Source organism: Pelodiscus sinensis, chromosome 20, assembly GCF_052426305.1.
Source record: "Pelodiscus sinensis isolate ZL-2025 chromosome 20, ASM5242630v1, whole genome shotgun sequence".
Classification (NCBI taxonomy): domain Eukaryota; kingdom Metazoa; phylum Chordata; order Testudines; family Trionychidae; genus Pelodiscus; species Pelodiscus sinensis.
In genome coordinates, this window is record NC_143071.1 from 20242582 (window position 1) to 20258866 (window position 16285).

The 16285-nt window shown below is 54.2% G+C and overlaps 1 protein-coding gene across 4 annotated transcripts in view; it reads right to left on the reverse strand.

Moving 5' to 3' along the window:
- Positions 1-364: 364 nt before the first annotated feature.
- Positions 365-16285, reverse strand: part of QRICH2 (glutamine rich 2) — a 62874-nt gene continuing 46953 nt past the window's right edge. The window contains exons 15-20 of one of the 4 annotated variants that reach the window (XM_075903606.2): positions 15083-15184; positions 12582-12797; positions 9904-10057; positions 5820-5907; positions 3278-3391; positions 365-631 (exon numbers count right to left, since the gene is read on the reverse strand). In XM_075903606.2, the coding sequence (XP_075759721.2) occupies positions 429-631; positions 3278-3391; positions 5820-5907; positions 9904-10057; positions 12582-12797; positions 15083-15184 (877 nt within the window). In that variant the 3' untranslated portion in view covers positions 365-428. Of the gene's footprint in view, positions 632-3027; positions 3392-5819; positions 5908-9903; positions 10058-12581; positions 12798-15082; positions 15185-16285 lie in introns of those variants that run through there. The other 3 variants (XM_089771951.1, XM_089771952.1, XM_089771950.1) reach the window with 3 other exon arrangements.

Below are 16285 nucleotides of genomic sequence, written 5' to 3' on the forward strand. Positions count from 1 at the left end.
GGGAGAATGGGCCACAGCCGGGGGACTGCATTGTGCGCTGGTGACTGTTACCCCGACAAGTCCCCATTGTCCAGTTTCAGAGCACACGAGGTGTGTCGGGCTCTGCGATTCCAAGGGCACTGCCAGGGCAGAGGGGAGGGATCCCAGGGGCTTGAAATGAGCTGGTGTCAAACTGGCTTACCCAGAAGATCGGGTATGTGCAAAATCTACTCAAGCAAGGCCAGCAGCAGCCAGGGGAAGGTTTGCAAGGGCCAGGGACCAATTGTTTTCAAGACTGAACGTGCTGCTGCATGGAACAGCCCTAGGTCCTGGCACCCCAGGAAAAACTCCCTGTTTCAATCTCTGTGACACACACAGTCTCCCCTCAGTTCTGCTCACTCTTTATTGCCTGGCTTCTGTCAGCGAGCGCGGCTTTCCTGCCATCGCAGTCACTGTAATGGAGCTGGCTGCTCAGTTGATTGCCGGCGCATGGAGAGGTCCAGATGAAGCTCTAGGGTTTCTTTCTCCAGTGTGGGAGAATCCTCACTTGTCTCCTCGGGGGGAGGTGTCGAGGTGGATAGAGGGGCCAGGTCTGACCGGGACAGTCGGCTCTCTGATGACACAGGCCTGTCCTTTAGCGACCTCGCTGTACCTAAATGAGGAACATTGCAGAGGATGAACTGATGGGTGATCCAGCTACCTGACTGTGCATCCATGTCTCTGTTTCTGCGCTCATCCTCTAGCCATCCTGCCTTCCCCATCCAGACCCTTTTCCATCCATTATTACATCCAGCCACCTTGCCTACCTTGGTTCTATCCTTCAACTATCAAGTTTTAGGTCACTGGCCACCCATTCATCAACATGAACTTCTGTCCCTCTCCCCTACCTTCTTCATGAACAAGCCTTCTCCCGACATCTACTCCAGGTTTGTTTACTGAGACCCCACTGAAGAGCAAATTAAGCGCGAGGTCTCAGTGCATTCCTGAGTGAAATTCACGCCCATGCAATCAGACATTTCTTGACTCTACAGCTGGATATCTTCCTCCATCCTTACTGCTTTCACTCCATTTATCCAGTCAAATTTCCTTGCCTTCCATACCCAATTACACCAGGGTATGTCTACACTACAGAGAGTTTTCAGAAAAATGGCCATTTTTCCAAAAAACCATCACACTGCAATTGCGTTCTTTTGACAAAAAAAAAAAAAAAAAAAAAAAAAAAAAAACACATCGAAAGAACAGAAGGGTTGTTCTGACGTTGGTAATCCTCATTCTACAAGGAAGAAGCCTTTTTCCAAAAGAGCTCTTTCGGAAAAAGGTGTGTGTGGATGGGGAAGAGGGAGTTCTTTCAAAAGAAGAGGAAAGAGGAAAAAGCTCAGGTGCCCTGGTGGCCGCTCCAACCATAGAAATCACAGCTGAAATATGAGATAGCATCCATTCAGCTTTGGCAGTGCGGACGCTCTCTTTCGGAAGAAGTTTTTCCAGAAGATCTCTTCCGGAAAAGCTTCTTCCGAAAGAAGCCTGCAGTCTAGACATAGCCCCAAGCTAAACATGCACTCTTCCCGCTGAAGGCAAGTGGCGTTCCGAATGCCACCTGTCTCCATTTTAGTGGCAGAGGGTACTGTGCTTTCCCACCAACTTCTTCACTCAGTGCAGAAGCTATTGCAGTTGTGGGCTGTGTTTTAAATCATGGCTCAGATCAGGTGGTTCTGCAGCATCCCGCAGCTCACCCTTACCACGGATGGGCCTGCAAAGGGATTGCTAACACAGCCTGAATCCGCCCATCCTCGGGGTGGTTTTATGATGGATGCCACCGAGCGCTAGTTGAGAACATTAACAGGTGTGTTGTGAGCAAGACACGAGAAGTCATTCTTCTGCTCTACTCTGCGCTGGTTAGGCCTCAGTTGGAGTATTGTGTCCAGTTCTGGGCACTGCATTTCAAGAAAGATGTGGAGAAAGTCCAGAGAAGAGCAACAAGAATGATTAAAGGTCTAGAGAACATGACCTATGAGGAAAGGCTGAAGGAATTGGGTTTGTTTAGTTTGGAAAAGAGAAGACTAAGGGGGGACATGTTAGCCATTTTCAGGTATCTAAACGGGTGTCATAAGGAGGAGGGAGAAAACTTGTTCATCTTGGCCTCTGAGGATAGAACAAGAAGCAATGGGCTTAAACTGCAGCAAGGGAGGTTTAGGTTGGACATTAGGAACAAGTTCCTAACTGTGAGGGCGGTTAAACACTGGAATATATTGCCCAGGGAGGTTGTGGAATCCCAATCTCTGGAGATATTTAAGTGTAGGGTAGATAAATGTCTATCAGGGATGGTCTAGACAGTATTTGGTCCTGCCATGAGGGCAGGGGACTGGACTCGATCTCTCGTGAGGTCACTTCCAGTCCTAGTATTCTATGATTCTATGAGTTTGCCATGTTGGTAGTTTTCTCCCCAGCACCAGTAAGAAGCTTGGAATCAAGAACATGATTTTCCTTCTTGCTTTGGGCCACAGGCTGCCTGTGGCTCATGGCCTGGCGGGGACAGCAGGACAGTGCCTGCCCCTGGGGCAGGGAGCACGATGTGTTCCACTCGCCCAGTCTCTAGCTCTCACGCGCGGTCCGTGGAACCAGACAACAGCTTCCCCCCAGTCAGAGCGGACTGAAGCGGCAGCGAGCAGCCCCATGGGATGTGGAGCTGGAGCAAGTGCCCGTGGGAGGGCGAGGAGTGGTGCAGGGCACTGGGGAGGTTCCCAGATGCAGAGCTGTGGGGCAGGGGTGGAGCTGGGCTGAAGCGCATGCTTAGGGCTGGGTAGCCCTCGGAACGGCTTGGGCTTGGAGGAAGGAGGGAGCTTTGCATGCGGCTCTTCCTCTTCCCTCCACAGGTTTTCCCCGCAGATGGAGCAAGTGATTCCCCCCCCCCCCCCCCCGGCTCCTCCCCTTTGTTTACTGAGCCTGTCGGTGTCCCAGGGGCGCTTTTAGTTCCTTGTTAGCTTTTGTCATCGCTGATGTGCTGGCAAACAGCCCAAGCTCTGTGCTGGCAAGCGGGCGAGTTCTTTAACTCCTGCCCCCTCTGCTGGCTGCTTCGGCAGCAGCTGGGCACAAATACTCCTGTGCTGATCCAGAGGCAGACTGGCATGTCTGCTCCTGGGGGCCTCTTCCTAGAGCCCTGCGCCTCACAGGGCCTGCCATAACCTTCCCCAGCTCCAGGTGGGGGGAATCTCTGCTAGGAGGAAGGGGAAAGAAACAGGGCTCTTGTAGGAGCTGCCCTCTCTCCTCAGGCTGCGTCCCCCACCAGACCCCAGGGAGGTACCTGAATTGCAGGGGGACAGTTTGGCGCTGTGCGGGCGAGCGGGGAGGCTGGCTGTGTCTATCGACGGGCGTTGTGAGGAACAGCGGGAGAGCTTGGGTTTGGTTTTCAAAGGACCTGTTGGGAAGCACATGGGTCAGTGGAGGCTTTCAACAGCTCTTGGCAGTCACGTGAAGCCACGAGGCCGCGGTTACTTAGCTACAGCGGAGGATTCGCCCACGGGAGAGCAGCAGAGCTGAGACGGGTGTAGCCAGAGACATCCTGGGCGATTTGCATGCCTGGCCCTGGTGGAACTCCATGCCAGTCAGTGACCTACTGTCCCAGGGCCTCTCCCAGGGGGGTCTCATGTGGCCGCACAGGGGGAAGCCCCCCAAAGAACAGGGCGCTGGGACAATGGGAAAATAGATCAGAGTATATGCAATCGGGTACAACGGCTGCAGAAGTAACACTGCCCGGCACGCGGCAGTAGGGAGCAGCTCCTCCAGAGGGGCTGCCTTCCCCGCGCACACAGACTCCGTGCTTGGCAAGGTTGGAGTGACCCTGAGCCCAGGGCCTCAAGGCACTTTACAAACATTAACAAAGTGAGCCTCACAATCCCCTGCCTCCACTCCACTGGGAAGCTTTTTTCTCTCCATTTTACAAAGGAGGAAACTGGGCAGCCAGCATGCAATTTCCCCGGCCTGGCGCAGAGGCAGGAGCCCCGCATTTCTGCTCCACTTTCCTGGGGAAAGGTTGGACCTGATCCGTTTGCTAGAGCCCTTGGTGCTCACCTCTCCTTTCATCGGGGGGGGGGGGGGGGGGTGTTCCAGGGGAGGAGGGCCCGTATTCCTGGGATTAGCATGAGCATGCAGCTCTGAACATGCACAGCCAGCTCTGCCCTGCCAGAGCTGCCACTGGCCTTGGGCACGTTGTTATGGGACTGGCAAAGTCTACGAGAGAATGGAGGAGCTGCCAGGGCTGGAAAGGAAGGGCCAGTTCATTCAAGCTCCTGCCGCCACTGATTCCAAGTGGGACAGTGCACACAAGCACCAGACAGGGACACTTGACTGGTGGCCCAGTTTGAATTGGCTCAGCTGCATGCTCTGGAGCGGTGCCTTGGCTACTGGTGGTGATCCTCAGTCCCCGCCCCCCCCCGTCACCCTCTGGCTGCTCTCTGACCCCGCTCCCCCATACTCCTGGTCGGGACACCGCTGCCCTACACATTCTTGCACAGGCTGAAGTTTGGCTTAGCCTCAGAATCTGGGAGCTGTTCCCTGCCCCGGGGGCAGCTGAGGCACAGTCTTCGCATCTTGCCTGTAGACGCAGGGGCTGTGTTTGTGTGGAAGGGGCAACATGAAGGCCTAGAGCCCACAAAACCGCTCTGAGAAACCAGCTCACTGGCCACTTTGGTGTGTTCATTAACCGGCTACGCAGCCTCATGCCGTTTGCAACCAAGGGGAGCTGTGGGAAGCTGCAAATGGGAACTGGAGCCCATGGGAGCTGTGAGGCTCCGTAGCTGGTAAACACACACACGGGAGAGGCCAGTTAGCAGGCTCCTCAGAGTGGTTTCACAGACCACGTTGAGAAACGCTGACCTAGAGAAACAGGAAGGGTTAATGCACCAGGGCAAAGCATTCTGGGTACAGAGTCCTGGCCCTAGGCAGCTGTCTTGTCTTCTTCAGTAAGGAATCCCAGCGCATTGGGGGTGGGGGTCAGATTCCCCTGTATTCCCTGTGACATCCCCTACTGCTCCACTAGTGGGCACAGAGCTACCTCGCACTCTAGACAAAGGGCACCGGCTTCCGCGCCCCCTGGACCCAGGATGGGAACTACCCAACGGGTAGGTCTGAGACTGGCTCAGCGCTGAAGCAGATACTGGGGGAGATCAGACGCCCCATTTCCCAAGCTGCTGTTGTATGGGTCCCAGACTTACAGGGGCTGGGGCGAGGGTTGGAGATCACGAGGTGAAGGATGTTCCTGTGGCTAGGGTGCTAGCTTGGGCAAGTCACTCTATCAGGGGAGCCAACAGCCTTGCTGGACCCCTGGGCAAGGTATGGGGGGGGGGCAGCTCTGCACTCCCATAAGGGGCCGGGCCTCGGGTGGACAGGGTGGGGCCATGGCAGACAGCTCTCAGCACCGCCACCAGCGCTCCGACACAAACGCAAAGGGCCAAAACCCCCAGGTCTCTTGAAATCACCAAGGCCCAGGGCAGTTGCCCTCCCCCCCTCCAGTCAGAGGGCCTCCATTCCCACCTGTACAATGGGTAACGTCCTGCCCCACAGCATGGCTGAGGAGAAAGAACACACTGGAGATTGAAGGGTGCTTGGATACTGAGGAGGTGGTATCCCCAAGGCCTAATAAATACAAGACCTAATAAAGACCTCACATCACAGAGTGGCCCAATTCTAGGTGCCACATGGACAGCAGATCCATTCTGGGGGAACATACAGAAGAGGGAACCCCCCTCTCTGCACTAAACCCCCCGTGCTGGCCAGCAGGAAGAAACAGCTATGTACTATCAACAACAGGCTCCCCAAAGAAAACATCCAGGGGATCAGAGACTTACCCTCCTTGCATGCAATTGATGGGAGCCTCGTGTCCATCCGCCCTTTGTAGATGTGTCCATCCAGGCCCAGGATATCCACCTCTTCGTGCTGGGAAGGGAAGGCAGAGATGGGGCTGGGTTGAAGGCAGACTGGGGGACAGAGTTCTTTGACATGCCCAGCAGTGAAAATGGCTGGGAATGAGCTGAAAAGCACTGGCCAGGGAAGCGCTGGCTCAGCGGTTCGTTGCTCTATGGTCATTTCAAGGGAGGGCTCTATGAGAGCAGTGACTCGGTATAAGGACAGTCTCGCTGGGGCTCCCAGTGACTCCAGATCAGCCTGCCCAGTTTGCACAGAAAATTACAGCTTCTCTAACTGCTCGCCCGCCAGCCTCAGCTCGGGAGCTGAGAGGGCAGCTGGGTTCTTCCCAGTGCTGATGAGACAAGAGAATCCAGCTTGTGCTCCCAGAGCCGTGCTGGCTCTCCAGGGCCAACCACAGGAGCACCCTGTTTCAGTTGCTAACATCAGCGCATCAGACTCCCAAGATACCCGGGAAGGGGTTGTTTATACGTGCACAGGGCCACACACACAGTCCCAGCCTCAGAGCGTGCCAGTGGCTCCCCTCGCTCCATACAAATGGCTGAGAGGAGTCCTGCCATGTAAGACCAAGCACTGTTCTACCAAAAGGTGAGTGGGCCCCAAGAATGTGATGGTCTGAAATGTACATTAAAGGAAATCACACCCGGGCGGCCAGATTCTGGTCTTGGATCTCAAAAGGCTAAGAAATGCAATGGAGTTATTCTGCATTTACACTGCTAAACCTGCGATCTGGGGGTCTCAAGAGTGCCCAAACCACTCAGGGTATGTCTACACTACCCCGCTAGTTCGAACTACTAGGAATCCTAGTCCGAACTACCTGGTTCGAGCCCCGTGTAGCCGCGCTGCACGGGGTTCGAACCAGCGGGGTTTTAAAAATGGCAGCTCCCCGCTTATGCAAATGAAGCCCGGGAGATTCAAATCCCGGGCTTCATTTGCAAGTGCGGTATGCCTACATTACCCTCCTAGTTCGAACTAGGAGGGTAGTGTAGACATACCCTTAGAGACTATGTCATGTTGATTTTCGGAGGGCCTGAGGCTCCTAACTCACCAAGGCACATTTGAGAGGGTTTCTCTAGATCTATTGTTTCTATCTTGCTTTCTCCCCAAAGCAACATGTGGCATACTGGAAAGGTTTGAGGGAGGGGGGGAGTTAATTCATTGTAAAGATGCAGGCACAAAACCTTTCCCCTTGGCAGGAGGAAGGGAGGGGAAAGTCCCACGATGGATACTACTTGGATTATTCTTAGTTCTGGAAGATGCTCAAAGATATCAGGGGCGGGCACAACACAGGCACCTGAACAGAATGGGTTTGGCTCCAAACCCAGAGAGTTAGTAGAATTTGGACCATCATTCAGGCAGACAGATACCAGACACCCCCCTCGCCCCCCCCGTGGAGCAGTGGCAGGCTCTGCACCCTGCAATCCCCTCCCTTCCCTTGCTAGAAAACGCGCGTATGGCTCGGGAACGCTGCCCTGCACCGACCCCTCTGTGCTCAGGGCCCCGTCCACACTAAGGAAATCTGCTCTACCAGCTGGCTGCATTATGCAGCTGGGATCTGGATGCACTGTACCGGTGCAGAATGGGCTTTGTGCCTGCGGGAACAGCACTGGAGCATCACTGATGGGTGCAAGCACAGCCAGCCAGTAGCAATGTCCTTATGCAGGCAGGGCCCAAGCCACTATTCCGCTCATTAACTCCTCCCTCTGGGCCATGTCTCGTCTCCAGCTCTGCCACTGCTCCACTGTCCTCACCCTGCCACACTCTCTTACTCCCATTCACACACCCTCCCTTCCCCCATCCTCTCTGGTCCCGTCTAATCCAGTGGCTCACTGTCTCCCTTCCCTGCCCCTCCTTACTCTGCTCTGTCAGTGGAGGTGGAGCAGGCAGGGTGGGCTGAGGAAGCTCTGGGGTGCAGTCCCAGGGCTGAGGAGGCTCTGACTGACGGCAGTGCGCAGGAACCGGGCATGTTGTAGGCACCTGGGAACGCCTTGGCTGTATGTCCCTTTTGGAACAGGTGCCAACCCCACGTCTGGGGTGTTTCCACTTGGGCCTCCTGTTCTCTGCAGAGAATTGTGGCTTGTACACACACTAGTAATAGGGAATGCCGCCTGGGTTTGTTTCCCAGGACCTGGAACTCTGTGGGGTGGCAAGGCCTGCAAGGGAGAAGGTCTCCTGAGAAACTGCAGGAGGAACAACCACTACCCCTAGCTCTTAGCAAGCACTTTTCCTCAGGAGATCTCGAAGTGCTCCACCAAATCAGTGTCCCCATGCCACAGATAGGGAAACTGAGGCACTGGGCGGTGACGTGACACCAGAGCCCATGACAGAACCTAACTCGCCTGAGTCCCGGTCCAGCATTCTAGCCACTCGGCCAGTCCCGACGACAGACCTGGCAACGGGCCCAGCGCAGAGCGCCGGCGTTAAAGCTGCTGCAGAGGGGTGACTTATTTGGGAGGCAGGTGCACGAGAGGTGCCAAAGGCGAGTTCGGGGGCCAAGGAGAGGAAGCGTGTTAACTGCTGCACGCCTCAGTGCTGCCAAAGGGGATCGTCAGAGCTGTCTAGTCTGACCTCTATGGACCTCTGGGTCAGGTGCGGGTGGAGCTGGGAACGAGAGGCACCTGCAGCCCTGACTGACTGGCGAACCAGTGGGGGTTACTCTGCACCCCAGACTGGCGTGGCAGATGGGGGAATTTCTTTAGAAATTCTAGAGAAGCTAGAAAACAAGCTCTGGTGCTCAGAGACTCTGGAGATTCTGGGGCTCCATATAGACCAAGCCCCTCTGTATTCCAGAGGATCTCAGTAACACACAGCTGGATCCTCAACTGCTCCAGTCCCACGCTCAGGGCTGGGAATTGGGGATACTGTGGCTTCAGGTTCCCCTTATTCTGGGGCTATCAAAGGGGCTGCCCAGTCCCCAGGGTAAACTGGAGCAGCCTCGGGGCTCTTCTGACTTCTACTTCTCACAGCCGCCGGGAAATCCAGAGCGGACAGTGCCATGCTCCCAGCCAAGCCCGACAGTCCTTGTGCCAGCAGAACCATCACACCAACTCTGCACTTGCCGGAAGGCCTCCTGCCCGGGTGATTCCACAGGGGAGCCTCCAGCCTGCCCTGGGCCCCTTTTCAACCAGAGCCGCACAAAAAAGGCTTTTCCCGGAGCTGAGACCCGGCACAAAGGTTTCCTCCCTCACATTTCCTGCGTCTCTTATTCCTGGAAGAGCTGGTGATTCAAGAGGCTCTGCTAATTCTCACCCTCAATAGCCCTGACCCGCCATTTCACATCCAGCAGCTGCAGAGATGCAGGACACTGGCTCAGGGAAGAGTTTTAAAAGCCCAGCATTGCCAGATGATTCAAAAGTGATATTTCCAGTGGAACCCAACAGCCTGTTTGGCCGCTGTGGGCCCTGTCAGTCATCACTGGAGCGCCTCGCGGAGCACGCTGGGCGACTTTTAGGGGCAAGGGTGTGCTATGGTCCATGAGCACAGAGGGCTGGTTGCCGTGGCCCCGCCCCTTCTGCCTGAGGCCCCGCCCTTGCCAGGGGTGTGGAGTTGCCCCCTCCCACCCTGTGCCCCGGGACCCAGAGGCTGTCCGCTCTCCTGGCTTCGCGGGAGCTGAAGTGGTGTTAGCAACCGAGGGACGTCTTTGCAACAGGTCCCTAGTGTAGTTGAGCCTTATGAAGAGGATACACTTTATTGACTCAACATTATTAGCATCTTGCAAACAAAGCCCAGACTGGCTCTGGCGCCCCTGCCCTGGGCCTGTACCTCTGGTGCTTTTAAGACTTTTTCCTGTGATTCAACAGCCCAAGGAGCAGGAGGGGGCAGCTGTCTCTTTGAACCGCCAGTAAGCCCGCGGTGCAGACTCCAGGTGGGGAACTTCCCAGCCCAGTGCAACACACTTATGTCGTGACCTGTTTTACACCCACTTTGCACTGGTGTCAATGGCCAGCAGAGAGCTGTGCTCCCACGTTCCTGGTGTCTCTCCCTCCCTGCCATCCCACTCGCTGATACCTTCATCACTGTCAGCATGGTAGTTTCCTCAGGATGCACAGGCATACACTGGGCGATTTGCTGCAGCCGGGTGTAGCGCCGGAGGGTGTGGCTGCCACCGCAGCGCCGAGGCATGGACAGGTAGCCGTACTCTGCCATCTCCGTCATCTTGTCACTGCAGGTCAGTGAAAACAACGCTGCAAACTCAGCGAGAGAAACAGCAGAAAGCCCCCCACCCCGGATAGCCCAGCTCCAGTTCCAGTGCACACTGGCTCATGGAGTCAAGGCTTCCTATCTTTGCAAGTCGCCTGCTGCTATCATGTCCCCATGTTACCACTGATCCGTGATGGGGAAGTAACTGGGTGTCTGGCCTGTACTGCGGCTTTTACAGGGACAAAGAAAGCCAGGACGTCACTAACTTGCCTCTCCCATTTCTCCCGTGGACAGCTAGAGACCTGATGAGATCCTGACAGCTAAGACCCACCCAGACTGTGATGCCTGATGGATGGGAGGGGAAGGGACTTTCATGCAGCCTACTGACAATGATGGGCACATTTTTGTGGGCATCCACGTAACTCGAGTCCTGATAAAACACTTGGTAGAAAAGTGATTTTTGTAAAGTCTTAACGCCTTCCTCACAGCCCCACATTTATGTGCTGAGAAAGCTCCCAGGCTGAGACCCTCAATGAGTCCTCCAACAAATGCAGGGGCTTGACATGCTTGATCTTTCTAAGAAGAATCTTTTCAGGCTCCTTTTATAACAATATAGCAAAACAAGGGCACTGGCTTAAAATGATGCCCCCTTCCTTGCAGGTCACCTTCAAAGGATGCTGGAGGTGAGCCCTTTCAGGGATGCTACCATGAGAGCCCTATGATGAAGGGGCTGTTAAGCTTAGTTCTGGATCCAAATGGCTCCAGAGCCCAGTGTGTTCAGATCTGGGTTCAGGCACTTCCTCTCTGAGGGTGCATCTAGACTGCAGGGTTTTTCCGAAAAAATGTCACTTACGCCCACACTGCTAATGCGTTCTTCTGAGAAAAAAAACGGAAAGAACAGAGGGGTTTTTCCGACACTGGTAAACCTCATTCTATGAGGAAGAAGCCTTTTCCCAAAAGAGCTCTTTCGGAAAAAGGCGTGTGTGGACGGGGAAGGGGGAGTTCTTTCAAAAGAAGAGGAAAGAGGAAAAAGCACAGGTGCCCTGCTGGCCATTCCGTCCATAGTCACCCCAGCTTACATGTGAGCTAGCATCCACTCAGTGTGAACGCTATCTTCTGAAAAAGCTTCTTTCTAAAGAAGCCTGCAGTCTAGACGTATCCTGATTTGGGGCTCTCAGAGCCAGACACAAGGGCAGGTGCCAAACAAGCTTCTCCCATCCAGACATAGGCCTCTCCCAAGCAGAGCAGACCACATTATGGGGAGGGCTCAGACCTGCAACACTTTCTGCACACTCAGTGCCCACTGATGTGAATGGGAATTGGGCATGAGAGACCACCAGCCCCTTTGTGAGGGACCCCATGTGCAGACAGGACAAGTTGGCTCACTGTCATTTGTGCCTGAATAACCCAGGCTGAGGTCTCCTGAGCAGAAAGGCCCATTGTCCTACCCCACGGAGTCGCCATCACTACAGCCCTAGGGTCCACAGATTGGCTGCTGAACCGCAGACGCAGGGAAACATACACACGCCGAGAGGCCTCCCACACGATGCACAGAGCAGGGGCAGCACCCGACGCAGAACGGCAGCACAAACCAGGTGGCAAAACCCAAAGGGCACGACCGACACAGAGCAAGGGGCCCAGAGGCAGAGGAGGCAGGAGTCTGGGGCCTGGTCTTGCTGCCTGCAACGCATCCGGTTAGAGGGGACTGCGTGCCATAGTGTGGGTCAATTCGGAATGGGGTCAGGGCGAGAATCACAAATACACCAGTTAAAAGAAGCACGCAGGCGCTCACAAGGGGGAGATCGAATGTGCACAGCTGCCATGACAACAGATCCAGAACCAGCCTCATCACAAATTGAGTCAAACAAATATTAACCCCCCCCCCCCCAAAAAAAAAGATTCTGGTGGGTACAGGCCAGTTTGATAACCAGGTGCAGTTTCTACTGCCCCCCAAATGCCTTATGTATTTATCAGCCTCCGCCCTCACGTGATATCCCCTACGACCGGGCTGCATCCTATTGTACCATGATTGGTAGGCATCCCACCCAGGGCAAGAGACTGAGATACCCATGGCCGTGCGGCAGGGGCAGAAGCCAGCCCTCACCATCCAGAATAACCTTGGAAGGGACTGTCCCTGTGGGCAGGTTGTTTGCCAGCCCTTTGTAGGATTCCTGCCGTTTCTTTTGGAGCGCCTGGTACTTGCCATGGCTGGAGACAAGATACCGGACAAGCTGGCCCATTGGTCTGACCCACGAGGGCCTCTGACACCGCAGCCCTGTCTGGCCGCGTTGCCTGCTCTGCTGAATGGCCAACCCTCTTGCACAGGAGGTTGCCCTCTGCGTAGGGCTCTCCTACAGCGAGGCACCCTCTCTGCAGGGCGGCCTGCGGGGGAGACCGGGGGGAGATCTTCTCCAGCGGGCCCGGAGTGCAGTATCTGAGAGCAGCGCTACGGAAAGCGCAAGACGCCCCCCCACCAAGGATGCGTGGGCTGGGATAAGAGCCCCCAGCTCTGTCTACATACTCACTACTCGGTCCTGCTCTCCTACCGTTTGTTATAGTGGCCTGGGCTGAGACACTGCGACTGCATTATCTCCCTGATCATCTGACTGCTGGCCTTCGCCGAGCCCCCAAAGTGGATCTGCACCTTCTCTATGTCCATGAGCATCTTGGAGTGGATGCTGCGTAGCTTGCCAAGGCCCGCGGGAGCATATCCAGGCGAGAGCATATCCAGGCGAGGGTAAGGGCTAGGCCCTAACTTCAGACTGGGTGGGGGAGGGGGAAGGAAAGGAGAGGTTACCCAGGGCTGGGAGTGGTGAGAGGCAAGCCAGCCCCCCAAGCCTCTATGGTCCTTCATGGAGCCTTGTCGTGTGGAAGGGCGGCGGGGTCAGGCCATTCCTCTGTCCGGGGAGTTGTACGATGCCCCTGAGAACAGGCAAGCTGGGCTGTACCAGCCCATCTGAATCCCAGAAAGGTGGCTGAAGCCCAACCCAAGCACACATTAGCACACAACACTAGTGGGAAGGAAAGAGGAATGAAGTCAGAATTCCTACCCTAACTTTCCCCAACTCACTATAAGATTTATAATACGTGACTTGGCCTCCCTGCACCTGCATTTTCCCCATATGTAAAATGCACATCACAAAATTCTACCATGTCACAGGAGTGGTGAGATGTCCAGTAACATTTGCAAAGCACTTGAGATCTGTGAATGAAAGAATCTATAAACAAAGCACAACGACTGTTCCTCTTTGGACACGCCAATATGTGCTTTCCAGCAACCTCCGGGCAAAAAACAATGCTAAAACGGAGTGAAGGTTGACAGTGCCACATCACACAGGGCCACCTTCCTCCAGGACAAAACTGACTTCCTCTCCAAATGTGACAGCATCACTGTACTCCCTTGGAACCAACCCGTCCAGGGAGACAGCTCCCAAAAGCGACCATTTGTGCTGGGTTTTCCGCAGGGCTGAGACCCCACAAAACTCATGGCACACTGGCTGAAGTGGTTGGTTCTCTGCCACAGAAGAGTTTCCTTGTTCGTGTGACAGGGGTCTGGGCATCACACAGCACTGAGTTTGGGGCTGTGCTGATGCCTACAATCTGCCATGGTTGCAGCTGGAGGATTTTCAAAGGTTTTACTGTGAGGGGAAAAGGGTCAGCTAACCCTTTCTGATTGTCTGCAGGGCAAAGTCTGCTCTCACTCACACCAGTGAAACCTCAGGGAGATCAATGGGGTTGCAAGATCCATGAATCATCCCCTCCCCAATCCTGACCAGGACTTTTGAACAATCAAAGCAATGGTCCCTAGAAAACCCACCCTAGAGTCTATACGGAGAGCACCAGGGGAATATAACGACACTCCAGTACCACGCCCTCAAGTCTCAGTGCCGTGATTTAAGGAGCAGTCCAGACATCTGGGACATCACACACAGATGCCCCCATGAGACAATTCACAACAGTGTGGATAAAATCCCTTCCCCTATAAGAACATAAGAATGGCCATGCTGGGTCAAACCAAAGGTCCATCTAGCCCAGTGGCCTGTCTGCTGACAGCAGCCAATATCAGATGCCCCACAGGGCATGAACACAACAGGGAACTGTCAAATGATCCCTCTCCTGTCACCCATTCCTAGCCTCTGACAGAGGCTACAGACACCATTCCTACCCATCTCGGCTAATAGCCATTGATGGACCTAACCTCCCTGAATTTATCTAGTTCTTTCTTGAACCCTGTTAAAGTCCTGGTCTTCACAACCTCCTCTGGCGAGGAGTTCCACAGGCCAGCCATGCGCTGTGTGAAGAAAAACTTGCGTTTGTTTATTTTAAACCTGCTACCTGTTCATTTCATGTGGTGACCCCTAGGTCTTATGTTATGGTCTTATTCACTTTCTCCATACCCGTCATGATTTTACACACCTCGATCATATCCCCCCTCAGTCTCCTCTTTTCTAAGCTGAAATGTCCCAGGCTTTTTAATCTCTCTTCATAAGGGACCCGTTCCAAACCCCTAATCATTTTTGTTGCCCTTTTCTGAACCTTTTCCAATGCTACTATAACTTTTCTGAGATGAGTGACCACATCTGCACAGTGTTCCAGAAGTGGGCGTACTATGACTGGGCAGGTGCAGGGATTCCAGCTCTGGGCTTCAGGAAGCTGTGTTAATTCAACGGGCAAATAGCAGCACAAGGCTTTGATGCATCAAAACCCCAGGCTGGAGAGTGGCAGGAGATGGCACAGTCAGCCCTCTGCAAGGAAGAGAGGCCTTCAGCAGGGTGACGCCGCATTGAGGACATGGTTGGGGGGAGGGGGATGCAGGACCATCTCCACCAATTCCAAGACATGGCAATGGAAGGCAGGCCAGGAAGGCTCCCACCTGCCTGGAAGGTCCAAGTTGCTGTTGTTGCCCAAACCTGCTAGCAGAGGAACCTCCACACAGTCACCGCTGGCAGCTGCGATGGAGAGCTCTTCACTCCCAACCACCCCTCTCCTGCCCACATTTGAAGCCCAGTAATAGGAGTATGGCCCCTCACTTCCTTGGGCACCATACTTGCGGGTGTGCTGCCTGATTTGCTCCAGTTCGTAGACAGTGTAGGGCCGGATGGAGCGATGCGACGGTAACCCCGGCACGGATGGGATGGTCATGATGGTTCTGGTGAGTCAATAAGCAAAGGGGTCAGAGGAGAGTATCCAAATATCCCTGGTTATTAAATCCACACGTCAGCAACCTTTCAAAGGGGCATGCCAAGATATAACTTATTCACTTCTATTTATGGATCTTCATGCCGGGGGGAGGAGGGGTAAGGGGCAGGCTGGGTACGGTAACTGTATTTTATGAACCAGCTGTAGCTAGGGAGAACAGTTTAATTTAAATTATTACACAGACTATGCATTTTAACTCTCTCGTTAGTTTATCAAACTTCATTTTAAATGAAGTAAAATATTAATTTATGTCCAACACAAAAGGTTTCAGTGTTTTCTTTATTTATGGCAGGGATGGGGAACCTTATTAGGTTTGGGGCCACTGGCCCACAGAAAAATCAGTTGGGGACCACACAAATAAGAACAAAAAAACCCTCCAAACCCCCCCCCCCCAACCCTCACTAATGTGGCCCCCAACTGGGACATTTCACTCTTCTGGCACTCCAGCCTCATGGGGTGAGAGGAAGGGACAGGAGGACTGAGGTTCAGGGTTTCCCATAGCCCAGATTTACTTTTCTGGGGTTCCAGAGTTAGTGGTTTTTATGGACCCCTTCAGGGTTGCCAGATGGTTTCAACAAAAATACCGGATACACTTGACATTACATCACAATCTACATTGCATCTTATTTAGAAAATACTGGACGTTTATATTTTCTCAATTTGTTTCCCGAACAGAAAGCTCAAATACTGGACTGTCCAGTTCAAAAACAGACACCTGGCAACCTTAGATCCCTTAGGCTACTGGATAGGGACAAAAATGAGGGGTTCAGTGTGAGAGACAGGGCTGCCAGTGAGTGGGATAGGGATGGGGTGCAGAAGGGGGAGAAGTTGCGAGGTTTGGATGGGAGGTAGAGTGCAGACGCAGACTGGGAGTAGGGTGTCTGACCAGGGGAGGGCTCAGGAGCAAGCTGGGGGTGCGGGATCTTGGCGGGGGGAGAGGAGTGAATGAAGGGGGAGGTGAAAGGAAGGATGGGAGCAGAAACCGGACATCCCATGTATGGGGGAGGGGTGGAGCAGGAGCCGGCTCCCCAATGTGCATGGCTGCTAGCTC